The sequence below is a fragment of the Medicago sativa genome, chromosome 5, assembly GCF_051527215.1.
Source record: "Medicago sativa cultivar Bolivia chromosome 5, Bolivia_mono, whole genome shotgun sequence".
NCBI lineage: Eukaryota > Viridiplantae > Streptophyta > Magnoliopsida > Fabales > Fabaceae > Medicago > Medicago sativa.
In genome coordinates, this window is record NC_140753.1 from 20,485,687 (window position 1) to 20,505,402 (window position 19,716).

General features: G+C 32.6%; 1 protein-coding gene across 8 annotated transcripts; it reads right to left on the reverse strand.

Annotated features, from left to right (window-relative positions):
* Nucleotides 1-9,239: 9,239 nt before the first annotated feature.
* LOC146920900 (Translation initiation factor 2, small GTP-binding protein) lies at nucleotides 9,240-19,201 on the reverse strand. 8 transcript variants are annotated; one of them, XM_085714327.1, is made up of 9 exons: nucleotides 19,087-19,201; nucleotides 13,889-13,945; nucleotides 13,530-13,575; nucleotides 13,253-13,373; nucleotides 13,091-13,157; nucleotides 12,302-12,623; nucleotides 10,626-11,663; nucleotides 10,076-10,225; nucleotides 9,240-9,804 (listed from the first exon to the last, which is right to left on the reverse strand). In XM_085714327.1, the coding sequence occupies exons 3-9, from the start codon at nucleotides 13,557-13,559 to the stop codon at nucleotides 9,373-9,375; spliced, it is 2,160 nt and encodes a 719-aa protein (XP_085570453.1). In that variant the 5' UTR covers nucleotides 13,560-13,575; nucleotides 13,889-13,945; nucleotides 19,087-19,201; the 3' UTR covers nucleotides 9,240-9,372. The 8 variants fall into 8 exon arrangements, with proteins under 8 accessions (XP_085570453.1, XP_085570450.1, XP_085570456.1 ...); XM_085714324.1 differs by having other exon boundaries at nucleotides 13,530-13,574; nucleotides 13,854-13,945; XM_085714330.1 differs by having other exon boundaries at nucleotides 13,819-13,945.
* Nucleotides 19,202-19,716: the final 515 nt, after the last annotated feature.

The following is a 19,716-nucleotide window of genomic DNA, read 5'->3' on the forward strand; positions in this document are numbered from 1 at the left end:
ATATTTAAAAAAAATAATGATGATGATGGTTTGAAATATAAAAATAGAGTGCATATCCTTACCTCGAACCCGGACCCAAGAAACTCACGAAATCCAATCGATCAAACTCGGCAACAATTGCTTTGGAAAATTTCGAAGGTGTTGTTGATAAAACCTCAAGTAACGATTGACCGTGCGAGGTCACGACCCGAAGAGGAGGGTTAAGTGAAAATCAACCAATGATCAGTTGTCTTGAGAATATTAGAGTCTGTTTGTGTGCCCTGTTCCACAACAAAAAACAACAACTTGTGTAATATTTGTGGCATAATGATAACATCACTCACATAATTAACTAACATCCTAATTTTCTGCGGAATTATTCATAGTTAACATTAAAAAAATTACATTCAATGAACTAAGCAAAAAGAATCACACAAAGCTAGAACATTTTACACACATCTCAAACTTAAATTCCGAATGTTGTGTAATGAGTTATAACTACAAAGAGGGGGGTTTGAAGGGCTGGTCGGAAGTATACTTCTTGATAAATCCTATTCAAAAATATACTTACAAAGAGGGGTAGTTTTACCAACAACAAAAAGATCTAGAACATAGAGGAGTGGGAAAAGAAACTCCCATATACTCATGAGACATTGAACTCCAACTTTAAGAATGTGTTCGAATTCCGAAATGGCCCATTCCTGCAAACATATCCACAATTTTGAGAATAACTATTAACACCTTTGTATTTGAAGCACTCAATATTTATTAACTTTATCCTAAATTGTGTCCAATGTTTTGTCAATAATTGTGTTCTAGCTTCAAACTCATTTTCATTGTTTTTATATTTAAGATCCCTATTCATTATCTTAAACACCTGCTTTATTACCATACAATACTGAAAAACAAGATTTTTGTAGGAAATTTCAATTTACAATTGTTAGGACTCCATAAAAAAATTGCCTAGATGCATAATCAGATCTAGCAAACGGCTACAGTCATTTGGTATATTTATATATTAATCCTTAGTGTGAAATACATAACCACGTCAAAATTAAAAAATATTATATCGTTTGTAATATGTTTATTTCCAATAAGTTTTACCTTCTTTTTTGGTTTAGACTCTATTATATGTTTGCTTTCATCATATTTCATTTTAGAATATAAATGTCTTAACTATTTTATTTATCTTAGATTTTGTAAACTTCAGGCATAACTAGAATGAAACAACAAACTTAAGGTTCAACTAATCATTTGAGTCAGATCATTAAGACTCCATTAACTGATAATGATGAGGAAATAACATGATATACAATGTCATAATCTCACTATTACATCAAAACAAGTAATTGTTAGTTTTCTTCACCTAGTTATAAGTACAAAGTATCCATTCCCCTTTAAGTTACATGCAAATAAATACACGGATGCAACTATCTTATATAACAAAGTGTACAACAAGTTAATTTAATTTAACTTAAAACTAGAATTTATAACTTTCTCTATGATCTATCTATCATAGTTTATAAGGTTAAATATATTTTCGGTCTTTATAAATTTACTAATTTTTCGTTTCAATCACTCTAAAAGTTTCGTTCAACTTTTAATCCCTATAAAATTTTCAATCATTGTTTTTGGACCCTATTTTCAAGTCAAATTTTGTATTTTTTTTAATGAAATTGTTCATAAATAAATGTGTAGAATATTGTAAAAATATTTAATTAAAAAAATATATTTAATTTATGCTTGGTTAAAAAATTCTAATTGATTATGGAGAGCTTCTTATAATATTATAAATAAATTTTTCTATAATTTCTGTAAAATTTAATCAATTAAACTTTACACACATAACGTCATGTACGTGTACTTACTACTTAGTTTTTGTTGACTAAATCTGCAAAAAAAATCTAGCGATCTACTCTCTCTCTCTCTCTCTCTCTCTCTCTCTCTCTCTCTCTCTCTCTCTCTCTCTCTCTCTCTCTCTCTCTCTCACCTTCTTCTTCAAAAGCTCCGGATCGCTCCGGAAACTCAGAATCCAGACCGAGAGGATTTTCACCTTCATTGCTGAAAAGTAAGCATCAATAACTTATTACTTTTGGATTCACTTCAAGGGTACTAGAGCAATGTATTAGTGTTTTAATCGGCGGGTGGGGATATAAGTTTCATATTTATGGTAGTTTTCAGTTTTAGGTTTATGTTGGCCTGTTTGAATGCATTCTCAAAACAGTTTTCTAGTTTTCAACAATTAAAGAACTAAACTTGTTTGATTATCGTGTTCTGCAATATTGTTTTTAAAAACTCGTTAATTTTGTTGTTCTAAAAAACAAAAAAATGGAACAACTAGATAATGTTTTCAGTTACCAATTTTGATATTGTCTATCCTAATTCACATTTGAAAACACAGGAACAGTGGTACAATATTTTATATAATGTTAACAACACAACACGCTATCTGACACATGTTACTCAAGATACACCATCTTATTTGTTAAAACTTAAAACTAATGTGTGTCAACAAATTTATGTGGAAACTACATAGTATTTTAGTAAGACATGCATGTTAGAGTTTGAGTAAGTAGGAGCAACTGTGTTGAAATGTTTCCGAAAAAAAAACTATGTTGAAATGTGTGTATTAGAGTGTGTTGCTGCATATACTAGAGGGGAAAAAAAGACAATTATTATTAGTTGATACAATTAGATTTTTTTTTATTCACAATATGGATGCTAAAGAAATCATATTATTTAAACAAAATCTTTACCCTATTTCATGCATGCGGAACAGAGAAAGAGCAAGTAAAACTTTATTGAGAAGATTTTAATGTGTATGTTTACATGGGTGGGGTTAAGAAAGTTCATTAGAATATATTAATTAGCGCCAAATTTAAAATTTACATTTAGGAAAACAAATTGAAAACTATAGTTAGATGAATAAATAGTTTGCTTAAGCACTTATGTATAAGATAAACTACTTCAACCATCAAAGAAGAGAGAATGTGATTAACTTTTTTTACATTCTAAGTTGTTTATGCAAGTCGTCCTTACTAGCTAATTTATCAATTGATAATAAAAAAGGCACATATTCTAGAAATTTCAAAACAATTCAAACCTAATTGTGTAAGAAACTAAATAGAAACGATGAAACGCGGCGTTGATCATGGATCCTCCGGCTCAGGCTCCGGCACGAAGAAGAGCAAGGTCGTGGTCGAGGATGTTGCAGAAGAAACGTAGGTATCTTTTTATGTAACTTTCTATTTTTGCGAAAAATCATAGCTGGTTTAAATTTTAATTTAATCTGTAGGACCACTGAGGAGCAGATCTCTCTCTGGGCCCAATAAGTGAAGGAATTTCAGATAAAATTGTTCACCGCTTCGGAGGTAGAGAATCAGTTACAAAAGAAAAAATGTCCGAAGTATATCACAACATGAACGGTGATGTACCCTTAGCTAAAGATGAGATGAATTACCCTGATCAAATTATATTTCTTGAGTGTGATATCAAAAATGCTCAAGATGGGTTGATACCTATTATCAAAGATATGAAGGCACTGATGTTGATGCTGCTATTGTGGGTTGGCAAAAGGAACTCAACCCTATTGAGGAAAAGAGGAGTGATATTCTTAAGAAGATCTCCCTGTCTAATGAGGCTAAGACTGATGATTAACATATACTTTCTTTTTTACTATTTCAAGAAATTAACACTAATTATTAATTTACTACATAATGACATGTATGTGAAATTCTGTCACATATTATTAAAAGACCTTTTCTTAATAATATCTGATAAAAAAATTTCAATATTACAATTGATTTGATAAAAATGTTGTCGTTTGTTTTGCTTATATTTGATCTACTACTTGAAGGTCTTTACTTCATAGATATTGACTCAGACCCTGATTGTGATGCCAATACATTAGTGATTTAGTATTATTAAGGAACTTATCCCCAAATTTAAGGTTTCATTTAATTTTTTATTTTGTTTCTTACAACCCCGTATGTAAATACATTAGTATTATTTATATACTTTCAAAAGAAAACTCGTTGACCTCATTGATTCAGATCGCACTGTGCGTAAAAATACTGGGTACTATTGCATTCAAGCATGATGAGTCAGTAAGAAATGAAAGATCTCTCCAGCATCTTGCTTGTGCCATCAACTACCAGTTGTCAAATTATTAAGATATTATGTTACAAATCAGATCTTCACTTCTATGTGATGTTTTATATCATGATTGATGCAGCTCATAGTGCATGTTTTATATCATGATTGATGCAGCTCATAGTGCATGTATATTTTCTATAGTGAAACTAATTCTCATATTTTAATTACCAAGACTTAAATGCTAAGCCATAAGTTGTTAGAATGTCAAATCGCGCACTACAACATCATCGTGCAGTGGGATTTGAACAAATCGCAATCGCTCATGATCCATAATTGATAACATTAATGAGAATGATTGATTTCAAATAACTCATATTCAATGAAAAATCGTCTTTCTTGTTTCAGATATCAAATGTTTTTTCTAATGATGGTGCTTGGGAACAATTTCATAAGCAATGCAGCATCTATATTCTATATTCTATATTCTATATTATATATATTTGAAGGTTTTTCTCAAAGATATATATGATAATGTTTTTCTCATATGACACGTGGCATCTTGAACGAAACTAAGGAATGCCATGAGTTTGGTATTTAATGAAATGTACAATTATTTTATTTTTATTTTCAAATTAATAACGTGAGACAATTATATCATGTATTTTATTGATTGTCAAACAAATATGGATACAATCAAATGACTTGATTTATCTTTTAATATTTTAAATGTTGTCAAATAAAATTGATAAAAACAAATTTGGTGTAATTAAGTTTCCAAATATATTTTATTGGCCAATTAAAAAACAAAAAAAGGAATCATGTGTAACCAAAAAAAAAAAGTAATAATGCTTTTGTAATACGTTCTCGTGAGTTTAACTCAGTCAGTAGGGACAATGCATAATATATGTAAGGTCTGGGGTACAAACCCCGGCCACCACAAAAAAAATACATATACAAGAATAATTTTGTAAAATCAATCTCAATTTCTATTTCCAATACAAAATTAACTACATTTCCTAATATGGCATGCAAATGTCAAAAAGACTTGTAGTAAAATAGAGTGTATAATTTCATTAATGTCTTATGATTGGGTACTTATTCAAGAGTCAACAATAAACTTCCAAAAGTGTTGAATTTTACTGGCACCACTTCAAAGTTTCATGGAATAATTGAGTTTGGGTTTATGTGTGAGTACTACAGTTTCATATGCATTACTTTTTTTTTTTGTTAATGCATTTTGCCACTACAAATGTAACTATGACTCAACTTTTAACTCAATTGGTCTAAAGTTTTATTGGATTTTTACTAACATAATAATATATCTATGACTATGTATACATTTTTTTGTTCTTAGAGCATATAACTTAATAGTTAGGCTTATAAAATCAAACTTTTAGGAGATAAATTGGCAAAATCAATTCTTTAAGATTAGGATTTAAAAGACAAATATCATAGAGACTATGAGAGGATGACTGTCCTCGTTCCTGTCTAGGTTTTTACCATGTTTAAATAATTAAACGTATGGGGGGAATGACCGCTCGTTTGACTTAACATAATAGTTCAACACATCATGGTTTATTCAAAAACAATATCCCAATTATAATATTCATCAATAATTATGGTTTAATAACAATTAACTATAATTTATATTATTAATAATTTTACAACAATTTGTAAAAAAAAAAAATATATAGCAGTTAATTATGTCAATCCATAATTGATCAAACTAAATAATTATCACAACATCCCTATCATACATGTATCAAGCATAATCAAAGTAACTCTATACTTAATTGGTTATATTGATTTATAGTTAAATGAAAATAAATTTTGGAACCATGCAACGCGCATGTCTTAGTCCAGTATGAACTAATCTCAAATCAGATATTCAAGCATACATGGACAAAAGAAACAATGAAGAAGGTACGTAATTAATTAAGTGAGTTTAATGATAACAAAAACTTGATACTAAAAAGACGGTTGATCTGTTTTTGTATTTGTTGTTTTTCCTATCAACTCTGGTTAGGTCTTGTTTTCTTTTTAAAAGCTCTAATTAGGTCTTGTTAGAGTACCAAAAAAACAAAACATGTTGAACTTGCATTGTTTATAGTTTGTAATTTGTTCCTCCATAAAAATGTCTGTAATTGTAAGAAGGAGAAATCTTGAATTGGAGTGTCTTGAACAAGAAATTAAAATTAAGTAAGAAAGTGATAGTAGATAAGGCTCACATTATGACACATTTCTTAGCCTATTTAATTAATTAGATATCATATAAAATTAAAACTTATAGCTACTAGCATCTTTCGATGAGGTATGAGCTGGACATGTTTTGCATGGGAGACATGTGAAGCAGGGATATACAACCACCAGAGGTACCATTACTCCTACCTTACAAGCTTCCATTATTGTTTTAATGGTATTCATGTTCAAATAGATACCCTTCAACAATTAGACTTGTCACGTTGTTATCCAACACATGAATAAACAATCAACAAAACTTGAAAAGTTTTACCTTAGATGAGAAGCTAAGGCGAAGGGATATAGTTAAAATGCGGGGGCAGTGCAGTGCTATGTCTCAAGAATAATGTTATTTGAACATTTAAAAATCAATGACTATTTCACAATCGTATAATAATTTTTAATTATTGATGTGATTATGAGAAAGATAAACAACTAGATAAAAAATGAAATATTTCGTATAATGTATACACGTTCGGTCTTGAACATCTGTTTTTATTTTTATTTTTAGATTTTGAACATCTAAAAAGTTATAAACATAACATTCTCATATCTTATAAGAGAAATAAAATATATTCAAGAAGCCAGGCACTCCCAACAACACAAGCAGCTGTCCATGTTTATAGCCGCCTTATAGTAACAAAAAGAAAAGTATTTTTCTTGCAGAAAGTATATGTATAAAAAATAAGTAATAATCTGGTATCCACTTACTCCTAAAAGGGAAAATCCACTCAAACCAATCAACATTGAACAACTTTTTTATTAATTTTTTATTTTCATTACTTCAAGTCTTCAACCATTGATTTGTTTGAAGTTATTACGCGATAGTTTATATAATTTAAAAACTAATTGATTATTTAGCTTTTACAATCTAAGTAAATGTTTTTTTTTAAAGAAGCCAATCAATCTAAGTAAATGTTGATTATATATAATGTAATATAGCTATAAATTTATAATTTATTTTAATTTTTATTTGAATTTTAAGATTGTACTCTTCACATAATTAAATCTTGTGATTCAATAGTTGGATTATTTAGATTTACTTTTTGATTTTTTTTTTTACTAATCATATTTACATTTGATAAAAATTCTAAATAAAGTTTTTATGTGAGTCGAATATCCTTTGCGCACAACTACAGAGAGCAATCCCTCAAGTGGTTTAACACTGTTGCATTCTCAAGATTGGATTCGAACCGAAGACCTTTAGTTAGGCTAAAAAATATCTATTATCATCTCATCCAAATGTTTTTTTTTTTTGTGACAAGATCTCATCCAAGTGTTCTCGAGTAAATAAAGTAAGTACATATGACTTAGTCCTGAAGTATATATGGATATCCTATTATACATTATTTTTTTAAGGGCTATTATACATTATCTTAAAAATTCAATTTTGAAATCATCATATTATCGTTTTTCTGAATTTAGCTTCATTGATTAAATATACACCAAGATCCTGGTAAGGTGATAGAAACTAGTAACAATATAACACTTTATTGAGTAACAACTATTTATCGTTGAACAATCTTTAGAGAAAGGTTTTCAATCAGAGATAAGATATATAACTAATAACTTGAACAAGAATGAAATGTTGCATAGAACAGACATACACATATTCTATGATGACTAACTATGTCTTGTCTTTCCTTATTTATTCATAGTTCAGACAGAAAATACACACAAACTGTAGTAAGTAGTAACTACAGCTGCTATTAAATAATTAATAACAGTTGTTATAAGTACGTTTCCTTCCTCATTTTGTAAAAACTGGGTCCACTCCATGTGCATTTTCATAGTATGAAGTATACTTGCCTTGAAGTGATCATAATCAGGACCAACGATGGAATCAACATCATCATATTGGAAGATTCAAAAATCAAAGTTGGACGATATGCCAAATTGAGTGACACAAGGTGAGCTTTGGTACCAAAATTTGACAGTAGGTACAATATATTGGAAGAATGGAAGACAATGAATCCGAATCTACAATGAAATTAGTGTAAAACATAAGGATCTGATTCTTTTACCATTTTTCCTTCAAGATGAATCCTTAGTTTCTAATCTTCGACCTCCTCTGCCATCCTTGTCGCCCGTTAGCGGCAAAACTTATCGATGCTCTACTTTAAAACAGCACAGAAAGGCAGTTACAAATGATTTTCAACCTGAATGTGGATAACGTTAGTGCCACCAACGACGAGCACATCCACGCATCGCAGTCACAACTTGTGCCAAGTTCTCCGTCTCCAATGCCCTTCACAACGAAATATTTATCGGTGCAAAATACCCACCAGTAGGCATTGTTGACACCATCAAACACTAAAATACGTATTTCTAGCATGATGTACCACAATTTCAAGATTGATGATCTGATACCAATTGATAGAAACTGGCACCAATATCATACATTGCTGAATAACTATTTATTATTGAAAAATCTCTGGAGAAAGGTCCTCAATCATATAATATACAATTAGAAACTTGAACAGGAATGAAATGTTACATGGAACAGAAAGGCAAAGACACGATTCCTGCCAAAGATTCGAGAGCCTTCGACCTCTCCCTTTCCAAATAACCCACTCAGATATTCTATGATGACTGACTATGTCTTTTTCCTTATTTATTCCTAGCAACGAAAAAAATACACACAAACATGTCTTGTCTTTCCTTATTTATTCCTAGCAAAGAAAAAAATACACACAAACTGCAAAGTAACTACTTATAATAACTGTAATTATATAATTAATAACTACCCAGAAACTACCGGGATCAAATTATTTTCCTCTCGTAATACTTCTTATTAAGAAGGTAGTAGCTTCCTTCTGAAATGGTATATAATTAACACAGTTCCATACTTTGCTAGAGCTGCGGTCCAATGTGTAATTCATAAACGCATGTCAGTATACGTGCAATGCACATATCAAAAAACTTGGTATACAAACTACTTAAAGGCTTCAATAAATTAATTCAATACTATAACAATCCATCTGTATTTAACAGTTATTTTGGCAGCTCAGGTATAATTTTACCACAAAAATGTGTGCTGAAAGAAGTACCAGCTTTTCGTCAGCACTCTATTCGAACAGCACCACTCTCCGACTTAATAAATTTGGGCTTCCTAACTACTTGTTCTAAGCACTGTATAACATCACCAATCTGAAAATCACAACAGTTACTGATTACTAGTCCACACTCATTTCCTTTCTTCACAGAATCCACATCCTGCTTCTCCCTCTTAAGAGACGAACAAGGTCCTTCAAACACCATTTCACCACTCCTTAGAAGCCTCATGGTTGCTGACCTGTTCACAAAACCTTCAACAACTTTGCAGCCAGCTATTTTCACATCAGGTCCCTTAGATTTGCTCCCTTTCACTTCAAAGATATTCAGCACTTCTGCTTGCCCAGCCACCTGAGTCTCGGGTGTACCTGGGGCCTTCTCTATTATCAAATTGGCTACGTCTTCCAATAGGTGGTAAATCACACGGTGCATAATTACCTACCAAACCAAACCAAACGGATATCAAATAGAAATAAAAAATTTCAATCACTAAATAGCTAAATGAGTAAATCACCAATATAGTCTTTAAAATTGTAAGGCGTCAACTCAGTACCTGAATTTTATTAATAAAAATAATGTGACTGAAAATTTTCAAATTTAGGAATATTTTGAAACTTCGCTAATTTCAGAGATTAAGTTGACGTCTTATAATCTTAGGGACTAAATCAGTGATTACTCATAGTTAAATACGGGAAAAGGCTTAAAATACCTTGATACTAGCACGAGTTGCTGCTTGGGTAAGAGAAATAGGTGGACTCTTGACATTGAATCCAACTATGCATGCACCGCAAGCCTGTGCTAGGTCCACGTCGGATTGAGAAATAGGCCCCACGCCAACATGGACAACATTCACAGAAACCTAACAATGAAATTACAGAATGGGTTATTTTATATAGCAACAAATAGCAAATAAAATATTAATAAAACAACACTAAACTTATCAGAATTTTTATTTATATCTCAACATTTGGACAAAGGCTAATAATAACTTGATCAAACAAGCTTCAACAGGAAAAAAAAGGGAAAAAGGTTAAGCTCATACATCCATGCTGATTAATGTGATCTTAGATAAATATCACAAACACTTATGTTTAAAACCTACTGTTTTATATTTACTTGTAACTGATGTAATAATTTCCGATTAATACACTATCTGTTGTTGACGGCCTTCCACGTCCTTGTTCTTTGTGCGGGCGAGCATGTGCGTGTATGCAAAAAGAAAAGTTTACCATATTATAGTTATAATAACCATCACATACCTGAGGACTATTCAAAGTTGTCAATGCATCTGTAACAGCTTGAACAGTTCCCTGAACATCTCCTTTTACAATTACTGCCATTTCAACCCTCTTTGGAACCTCCTCAGTATCATCTGAAGTAGTTGGGACATGCACTATCTTACCCCTAAGCCTGTCCTCTTCAAATTTCTTTTTCCTACCAGAACTAAGCATTCTAGCCCGCTCCTCAGAATGAACAACAATGACATCGTCACCGGCCATTGGCAGCCCTCGAAGCCCTTCAATCTCCACAGGCATTGCTGGAGTTGCTCGTTGAGTTAACCTCCCTGCTGCATCTTTAATAGCCCTTATTTTTCCCCACTGCGAGCCTACAACCACATGCTGTCCACAAACTAGAGTTCCTGCCTTCACTATAGTAGTCACCAATGGACCCCGTCCTTTGTCAAGTCTTGCTTCAACCACATATGCTTGAGCAGGACCATCAAATCGTGCTTTAAGATCCATCATATCAGCCTGAAGGAGTAAAGCTTCCTCTAGGTTATCCAGTCCAGTCTTTTTAAGCGCGGAAACTTCAACAACCTGAATATCCCCACCCATCTCCTCTAACAGCAAGCCCTCTGAAGCAAGCTGTAGTTTTACTTTTTCAGGATTTGCACCTGGTTTATCACATTTATTGACTGCAACTACAACTGGTACATTAGCTGATTTTGCATGGGACACAGCTTCAAGTGTTTGGGGCATTACACCGTCATCTGCAGCAACAACTAGCACTACTATATCTGTGACTGCTGCACCTCTTGCTCGCATGGCACTAAATGCAGCGTGACCAGGAGTGTCGAGAAATGTGATTGATGCTCCTGATGACATGCCCACCACAAAGGCACCTAGATGCTGAGTAATGCCACCAGCTTCCTTGGCTGCCACTGACGTTTGACGCAAGGCATCAAGAAGGGAAGTTTTTCCGTGATCAACATGACCCATCACTGTTACAACTGGAGGACGTGGTAAAACTTCTTTACCTTCAGTTGAATGTAACCTCTTAACATTGACGCCAACTTCCTGCAACAGAAATGAACGAATTAAGTGAAAGAAAACAAATATCCACAAACAGGAACCTAAAAAATCATCATGTAGTTCAAAACAAGAAGGAGGAGGAGGAGGGGGGGGGGCATTGGAGAGTGGCGGAGACACTTGTGAGTCAATGATCCAGAAATAAGGCAAAAAAAAAGGTGTAAGAATACCCAAGTATAATAATGCTACAATGATGGATTGAAACTAAATATTTCCCAAACCTACCTACCAAGACTCTAGGCCTAGTACTATCGATTACTTATTTCCCTTTTACTTTCCTATGCATATTGTGCCTTACGACAAATGGGGAGATGCACAAAATCTACCAATGCCAACTATCAATTTAAGGAAAAGTATATCTCAAACTCCATTGATTTCCATCAAAACATTGCTAGCAGCCTTTATCTCAAGCAACTAAAAAATTATTAAAGATAACTTTGAATCCTATATGCTCCAAGTGAAGCAGAATGAGACAATGAGTAGAGTATGAGCAAAATATTTTTTTTCCCTAACAAGCTGTCATTTACAAATGGGAAAAGGCTAACAAACAAGTATTGGAATCAAAAGAGGATACTGGTTTCCTATATTCACTGATTTAACATCATCTATGACTAAGAAGGATATACCATTGCTGCAAGCTCAGAAATATCCATACTGAGAGGCTCAAACTCTGATTGAATTTTTTCACCAACAGTTGTGAGAATATCTTGCAAAGAAGATACTGATTTTCCAGAACGCTTTGCCAGTTCAACAAGGGTCATGCCTTCAAATATTTCTATCGTTTTATCAGGATTAGATTTGGTCGCAGTGACTTTACAAGGGACGTGTGGAGCGTCAACAGGAGGCTGGTTTCTACTGCCTTTTCTCACATACTTCTCCCTCTTTGGGGGCTTCAAACCATACGCTGCATCACTTCTTGACCAGACTTGTGAGCTAGCATGGAAGCACCTGCCAACGTAAAACAAAACTAATTACATCTAGCTTTTTGTTTTTACAATTGTCCAGCTTTTTACTTATAAGTACCAAATTTTCAACTAATGTCACTTCTTTCTTCCATGTGCAATCACACAAATTTTAGCATTGGCATTTTCGTCTACAGCCGAGAGATGCTTGAAAAATTCAGGACCATTTATTACAGTATTATTAGCATGTAAAAAAACCCAACCCAATCTACCAATCAGGAGTATTATCACCGATGTAGTATACCTATCAACTCACAAAGCAGTACATAAATTACGGCCTCTTAAAAGTGCCCCCATCCCTCTGTAATTTTATGCATATCTTTAAAAGCAAACTAACTTCTCCTAGCCCTACTCACCATGCATAGGCCAAATGATGCTGTCATCCTTAAACCACCTAAACTGTAATGCTAACAATTGTTCATTTTAAAACTTGAAATTTGAGTACTATCTCACCGTATTCCACATTCTTTAGTCCCCCTACTATAACCAGCCACACCTATACATGAGTGATTGATGAAATCTGCATCAGGTAATGTGAAGTACGTGTAAGTATAATAGTATACAATAAACAAGTGCTGGAAATGAAACACTATAAGCATAAATGACGTCAATTACCAGCCATGCATCTTGCTGATGCATAAACAGATTGTGAAGCAAATATAGATGCAAAACTTGACCCTACCACATGCCTACATGATGTTGCAGCCAAAGCTCTGGTAAAGTTCATATGCATTCTCTGCATTCAGATAATAAAAAGGGTATTATCAGAAACTTAATGAGCTATAAACACTTTATTATAGGAAAAATAAAACCCCCTGCAACATGGATAATTGTGGTATTTTACACAATTTAAAATGAAAGGAGCTGGTGCTTATTATAAAAGTCAACTTACCTTCTTTCCAAGCTTCAGCAAAGCCGCCATTCATAAGCATATAACTCTGCAGATATAGGCCAAATGCAAATTATTTACAAAAAAGATAAAGACGGAATATTACATCTAACTTTAAATCAAAAATTCTTGTAAAATAACTTATACAAGATAATAAATTTTGAAGCTACATAATTCTTTTATGAATATCTTAAAGGAAAAATCTTGTAAAAACATAAAAATAGTTGAAATACTTCAACAAACTTCCTTCCACTTCCAATGAAACTTAATAAATTAATATTTTTTACAAAACCGTTGAAAGTGAAGGGTACAATATGAAGACCCTAATCCTAGACTCAAACTGTGATCCAGCTCCGACTAACACATTGGATGGCTAACGAGTCTCTTATGTACTCTTCAGTCCTCCAATGAATTCATACCTGAAAATAAACAACAACATGTGATGAGATTTACTATCTCAGTGAGTTCCCAAAGAGGGATGAAGTATAAATTTGTCCTTAGAAAATCATTAGTTAAAACTCATAGATAAAATTAAATCTTCTTTCTATCAAAGTATACATTAGTTAACTTTGTGCTTTAAGTTTAACGAAGAACATAGACATATCTCATAATCTGATCGTAAGATTTATTCGTTCTTTCGTTCATTTGTAATTGTGTTCGTAACTTCTCCCGAGTGTGGGTATACCCAAGATAGTTACCTACCAGTAAAGTATGCTAAAAAAGGGTAAGTGGTGCCCCATCTACTTCACTGTTTTCTGAGATTACCTTATCTACCCCACAATTGAATGATCATTTTTATCATTCACTCTTGTACTACCTAGATGCATATTGGACATCTAGTAATCTTGAATACCTTTAACTTACTTGTTTTTTCATACTTAACATTTCCATAACTAGTTATATATAGTATACATAAGTCCGACTAACTAGGAAATATCCTATGCTTCTACTTACTCTGCACATATATATAGTATACATAAGTAGCATCAAAGTATAACAATCAAATAGTAATTAAGTATAATGCATATACAACTATGCTATCATCATCATTATTTCATTACAAGAATTAAACATTTGCAGTTTAAGTTTATTCTCATACTAAGTACAACTTACCTAGTATTCATCAAATCAACACATCAACTTTCACATTATTGCAATAGCAATTCATAGACATTCCATCAATCACCATCTTAATCCAATTCCAAACAAGTTCTTAAATTATCTATACACATACCGTATAACTTTAGATGCTCTTTTTATTACTAATCATCCATATACTTCTTTAAATCCACGAACTATCAATGTCAAATACACAAGTAACAATATCATTACTAATAAACTCTAATAAATCATCTAATCTACACACTACTAATACTCACATAGGACATTTCACAAACATCTCATATGCATATTATGAATCATAGTTCTTTAATAATGATGATGGTTCTCACTACCTTCAAAGTGACACGTATGAGATGCATATAAAATAAATTACTCAATCTAAGAGAAATACCACATCTGAACAACTAAAATAATAAAACATACGCTTGGATTTATGGTTACCAATTTATAAAACTAAAGGGGAACTCACCTCTAATCCTAGGTTAAAGATGATGATTCAATGTTTGAAATTTGCCTTCATCTGCTCCTAATGTTCTCTTTTGGCTCTTCAATCAAGCTTTTCCTCAATTTCTCATAATTTTCACAAACCTAGATCTTTTCCAATCTTTTTGCTTACACAGCCCTTACAATAACATAAACACTCTAATTTATGATTTCCATGTGAGCTTTGTTGATTTTGGTTTGGAATGGTAGAGGATTGTGTTTTTTTGTTGATTCTGGCGAGAGGGAAGAGAGGGAGAAGAGGAAATTCTGATTTTCTCTCTCTTGAATTGCTTATTTATAGGTTTATGTTGCGAAATTGCCCTCACTTTAGTAGATTTCAACAAAAGACCATACTAATTCACATAGAAACGAGCCTCTGAGCAAAACGCAGGACAAAGTCCTGCACTCCCATGATTTTGGGCAAATTCTATCGTTTAAGGGGTCAAAATGATAGCTACTAATTCTTAGAATTTATCAGGTACTGATCAAATCAACAAGATTTTTATGCATCCATATTTTACCCCTTAGATATTGTTAGCTCTAATTTAATCTATTTCAAAACTACTAACACTCTTAACTACACTTATAATTACACCTGCTTAAGCACTAATTTTAACTCTAAATGGTTTGGGATATTACTTTTACCCCCGATAAAATGAATTCCGTCCCCTTAATTTACTAATCCAAGTAAAACTCACTAAATTTTAGATGTTTCTACCTTGATACGTATTGTTGCCCAAAATAAACAATTGTACAGTTCATAAAGCAAAACATTTGAGGATGTAAGGGTGTGTGCAAAATATATGCAACTAGAATAGAAAAGAGCCGAGCACTTTTTAAGCATAACAACTTCTTAGACTCCAAATTACTCATTTCATCTACCAAAAGGAAATTCCACCCAAAACCAAATATGTTGTATAAACATATAAACAAGATAGGAAAAAAATACTATTGAGTCGATTTAATTTTCGTAATGCTTCTAAAAGGCTTCCTAGTTATGCAACTCTTTCTGTTGCACTTTTTGATTAAAACGGTTCGTAATTGATTTTAAGGTGCGTATCTTAGATTACAATCAAGAGGTTTTCTAAGTGGCATATAGAACTACCCTATTTACGAGTACGTTGGACTTACGTATTGTATAGGATTTAAATCTAAAGTGGTCAGGGCCTACAATTCTAAATTGTTATTTAAAACCTATTACATCTACCATCGTTCATTATCATAATATGAATTAACATCTTCCAGAGAAACAACAACCTAAAATAATTGCATACAATAATATAACAATTTGAACACACACATGACCCTGATTGTAAGGCAATAAAACAAATACAGTGTATGCTTTTATTTGACCAACAACCCACAATTTACACCAATGACTTCCATTAGGACTAAAACCAATTTGATTATGAATTCAATGACAACCATTATATTACCTTTAGACTTTCAAAATTTAAACTTTTAAGAATTTATTTTAGATGTCACAAGCTATAAGAGAACATGCAGAACTACAAAGCACTATTTAAAACTTTTCATTGAACTAAGTAATTCATTTCAAAACAAATGAAGATGCAGCAAGAGAAAGAGGTAGGGAACCTAGTATCGACCAACACAATTTTATTTTAATCTATGTTATATTAAATAGCAAATATCAGTTCACATTTGAAAACTATTCCCCAGAATTCTGCATCTCATCCAAAACCTCTACTATGAAAAGCTAAAAAAATTATGCAAAAGAAGGAAAAAAAAAAATTACAACTGCAAATATTGTTAAAACAGTGCCCCTAATATGTCAATCTTGTTTCCCAATATCTACGAAGAATAGCACTCAATGATTGTTCACTTCACAAATCATGCAGTTTGCATTCTTGATATTACAGGTTATCAAGATCAGTAGCATCAACTATAAACAAGTTAACTGCTAAATTTCTTATTAGAACAGGCTCAATTTCACAAATTAAACTAGATGAAGAGATTAAGAAATTCAATTGTTGCTAGATCGATATAACAATAGACTATGACACTAATATAAGGTATAAAAGAAAAGCCTTCAGTCCAAAGAAATTTGAGCAATAACAACTACATGATCCAATCACACAAGTGCAAAAGATCAAAAAGGAAGACACATGCATCATAATTTTTCAAATAAAAATTATAAAAGTTTTATATACCCAAACAGAACTTCTAGAGCTAGACGGTAATAAAGCATAGTAGCACACGATGGTGAAAGTTTCAACTTGATCACCTATGTAACCATAGAGCTCAACTAGTGAAAGTACAATAAAGTCTTGACATAGTTTCGAAGAGCTATACACACTTTCTTACTATACAAACTGCTCTAATGATGGTAAACAACTTTTACTCTATTTTTTAGAATTTGGGTTGGGCCTAACTCAACCTTATAAAACCCGGCATGTAAGGCGAGGGTTGCCCAAACTGTAACACTCCACAGTCCATGTCTCTAGGCAATGTGGGACAAAATCCACCCCTTCACACCCAACACAACGAAGGTGTCGGAGGTTGGAATAAAGGCAACACAAATGCTGCAATTTGGCAGCTAGGGGAGGACCGCGGTGAAATAATACCAAATAAAAAAGTGAGTTAATTTATAGGTAATCTTTGAGGTATTATGAAAGAAGCTTTCTTCAGAAAAGGTAATTTCATGTTGACAAGTTTAAGTGTGAAATTACACATTCGAAGTAGATAATTAACCCAACCAGTACCACAACACTTAAAGCCATAATATGCATCAATCAACCTGACCTATAAAGCAAAATTAGCTCTACAAATATTATTTAGTGTTGTCAAATAGCGGCGCTATAGTATAGAGGATTTTGATGGATTCGCTATAAAAACTGTGTTGCTGTCCTAGTTTTGCTATTAGATCAATATCAGCTGCTATTCCAGTTTTTACTATACTTACCTGATAAAAATATTGTATTCTACATTTTATACCTTAAACATAAAACGTGATGCATCCAATGGAAAACACATCAGATAGTATATTAAAAAGTCTATTAAACCCATGTCAAATTTAATTCTTTATTACTATCTTCAAATGAATTTGGGGTAATATATGGTCTGAAATTAACATTAACACTACAGTTTTTAGCTTGCAAACTAGCTATAACATAAAAAGGCCTCAACAATCAACATTAAACGATAAGATAGAACATCAACTCACATCAGCAATTTTGAATTCACATCAGCAACTTCAAATCAAAGCTTCGACATAAAAAATAACATGATACTAACAATAACATCGTCAAAATGCATGTTAAACACGAGCCGAAGTCCTAATCTCAATCCTAACTTCCACATAATTTTGAAAACTCGGTATCCGACCCAAAGACCAACTAATCTGGGATATCAATTCCACCATCCACCAGTGGGGAGCCCATTTAAAGCCAATATGGACTATCCCACAGAAATTGGCACTGGGAGGATTCAAACCTTGAGAAGGGAACACTCCAGGGTCCCACACCTACGCCTTTAGAACTTAGAATGGCTCTATTTATGGAGCATATTTGACAGTTAACCAACAATCAAACTAACAAACTAACTAGCTAATTATCGACAAACACTAACTAAAACTCTAACTAACATTATTCTTAACATAACAGGGTCTTGGAGGTTTATAATACACTACTTTGAATTATCTGCCACATGTTATACGGGTATCATACGAGTTTTGGGACACTAAACCAGACATGCCTAATCCGAAGAGTGTCTATGTTTGGTTAATACTACTAATAAACACATAACTGCTGAAAATGAAAGGAAAAAAAGTACTCAAACTGCTACAGTAATGGCGCAGCCACGGAAAATACAGACCATCCTCCGCATGTGGGGCGGCGTCTGGCGTGATTGCAGCGCTTAACAAAATGTGTGTAATTTGAATTATTTAAGTTTGAGAGAGAGAAAGAGATGCATTGCGCGAATCAGATTCAATTACCTGTTGAAGTTGTGAAGTGTGTTGAGCGACCTCGCGAAGAGAAAACGATGCAGGAAGGAAAAGAAAGGAAAAGTAGAGTGTGTAGGGTTAAGTTTTCTTTGAACAGTAGGGCGGTGAACGAACCACGTTCTTTCAAGACATTGAATTATTTTATTTGTAAAAAAAAAAAAAAACTAAATTACACCACAGTCCTTTAAGTTTGACGTTTGTAATAGATTGGTCATTTAAGTTATTTTTGTCACATATAAGTACTTTAAGTTTGTAAACGTTTTTGATTTAGTCCTTCTGCCACATCATCTTAAAGGACCAATCTATTATAAATCTCAAACTTAAAGGACCATTGGTGTAATTAAACCATTAAAAAAAACTAGAGATGAATTATTTTTTTAAGAGTTCAAACTAGTTATTTTATTTATCAATGCTGTTAAAATAGGTCGAAAAAATAAACTTGTTAAAAGTTAAAATCGGATTGATTGTTGCAGTTCAGTTGTTAGTTGCAAGAACGATTATATATAGAGGTTGGAGTTTGAACCTCATTTAAAATATGCAATTATTTAATCCAATATAAGGACAATCTGACTTGTACATGGCTCGATAGCTACTCTCATGTCATCCTAGACTATGAGCGCG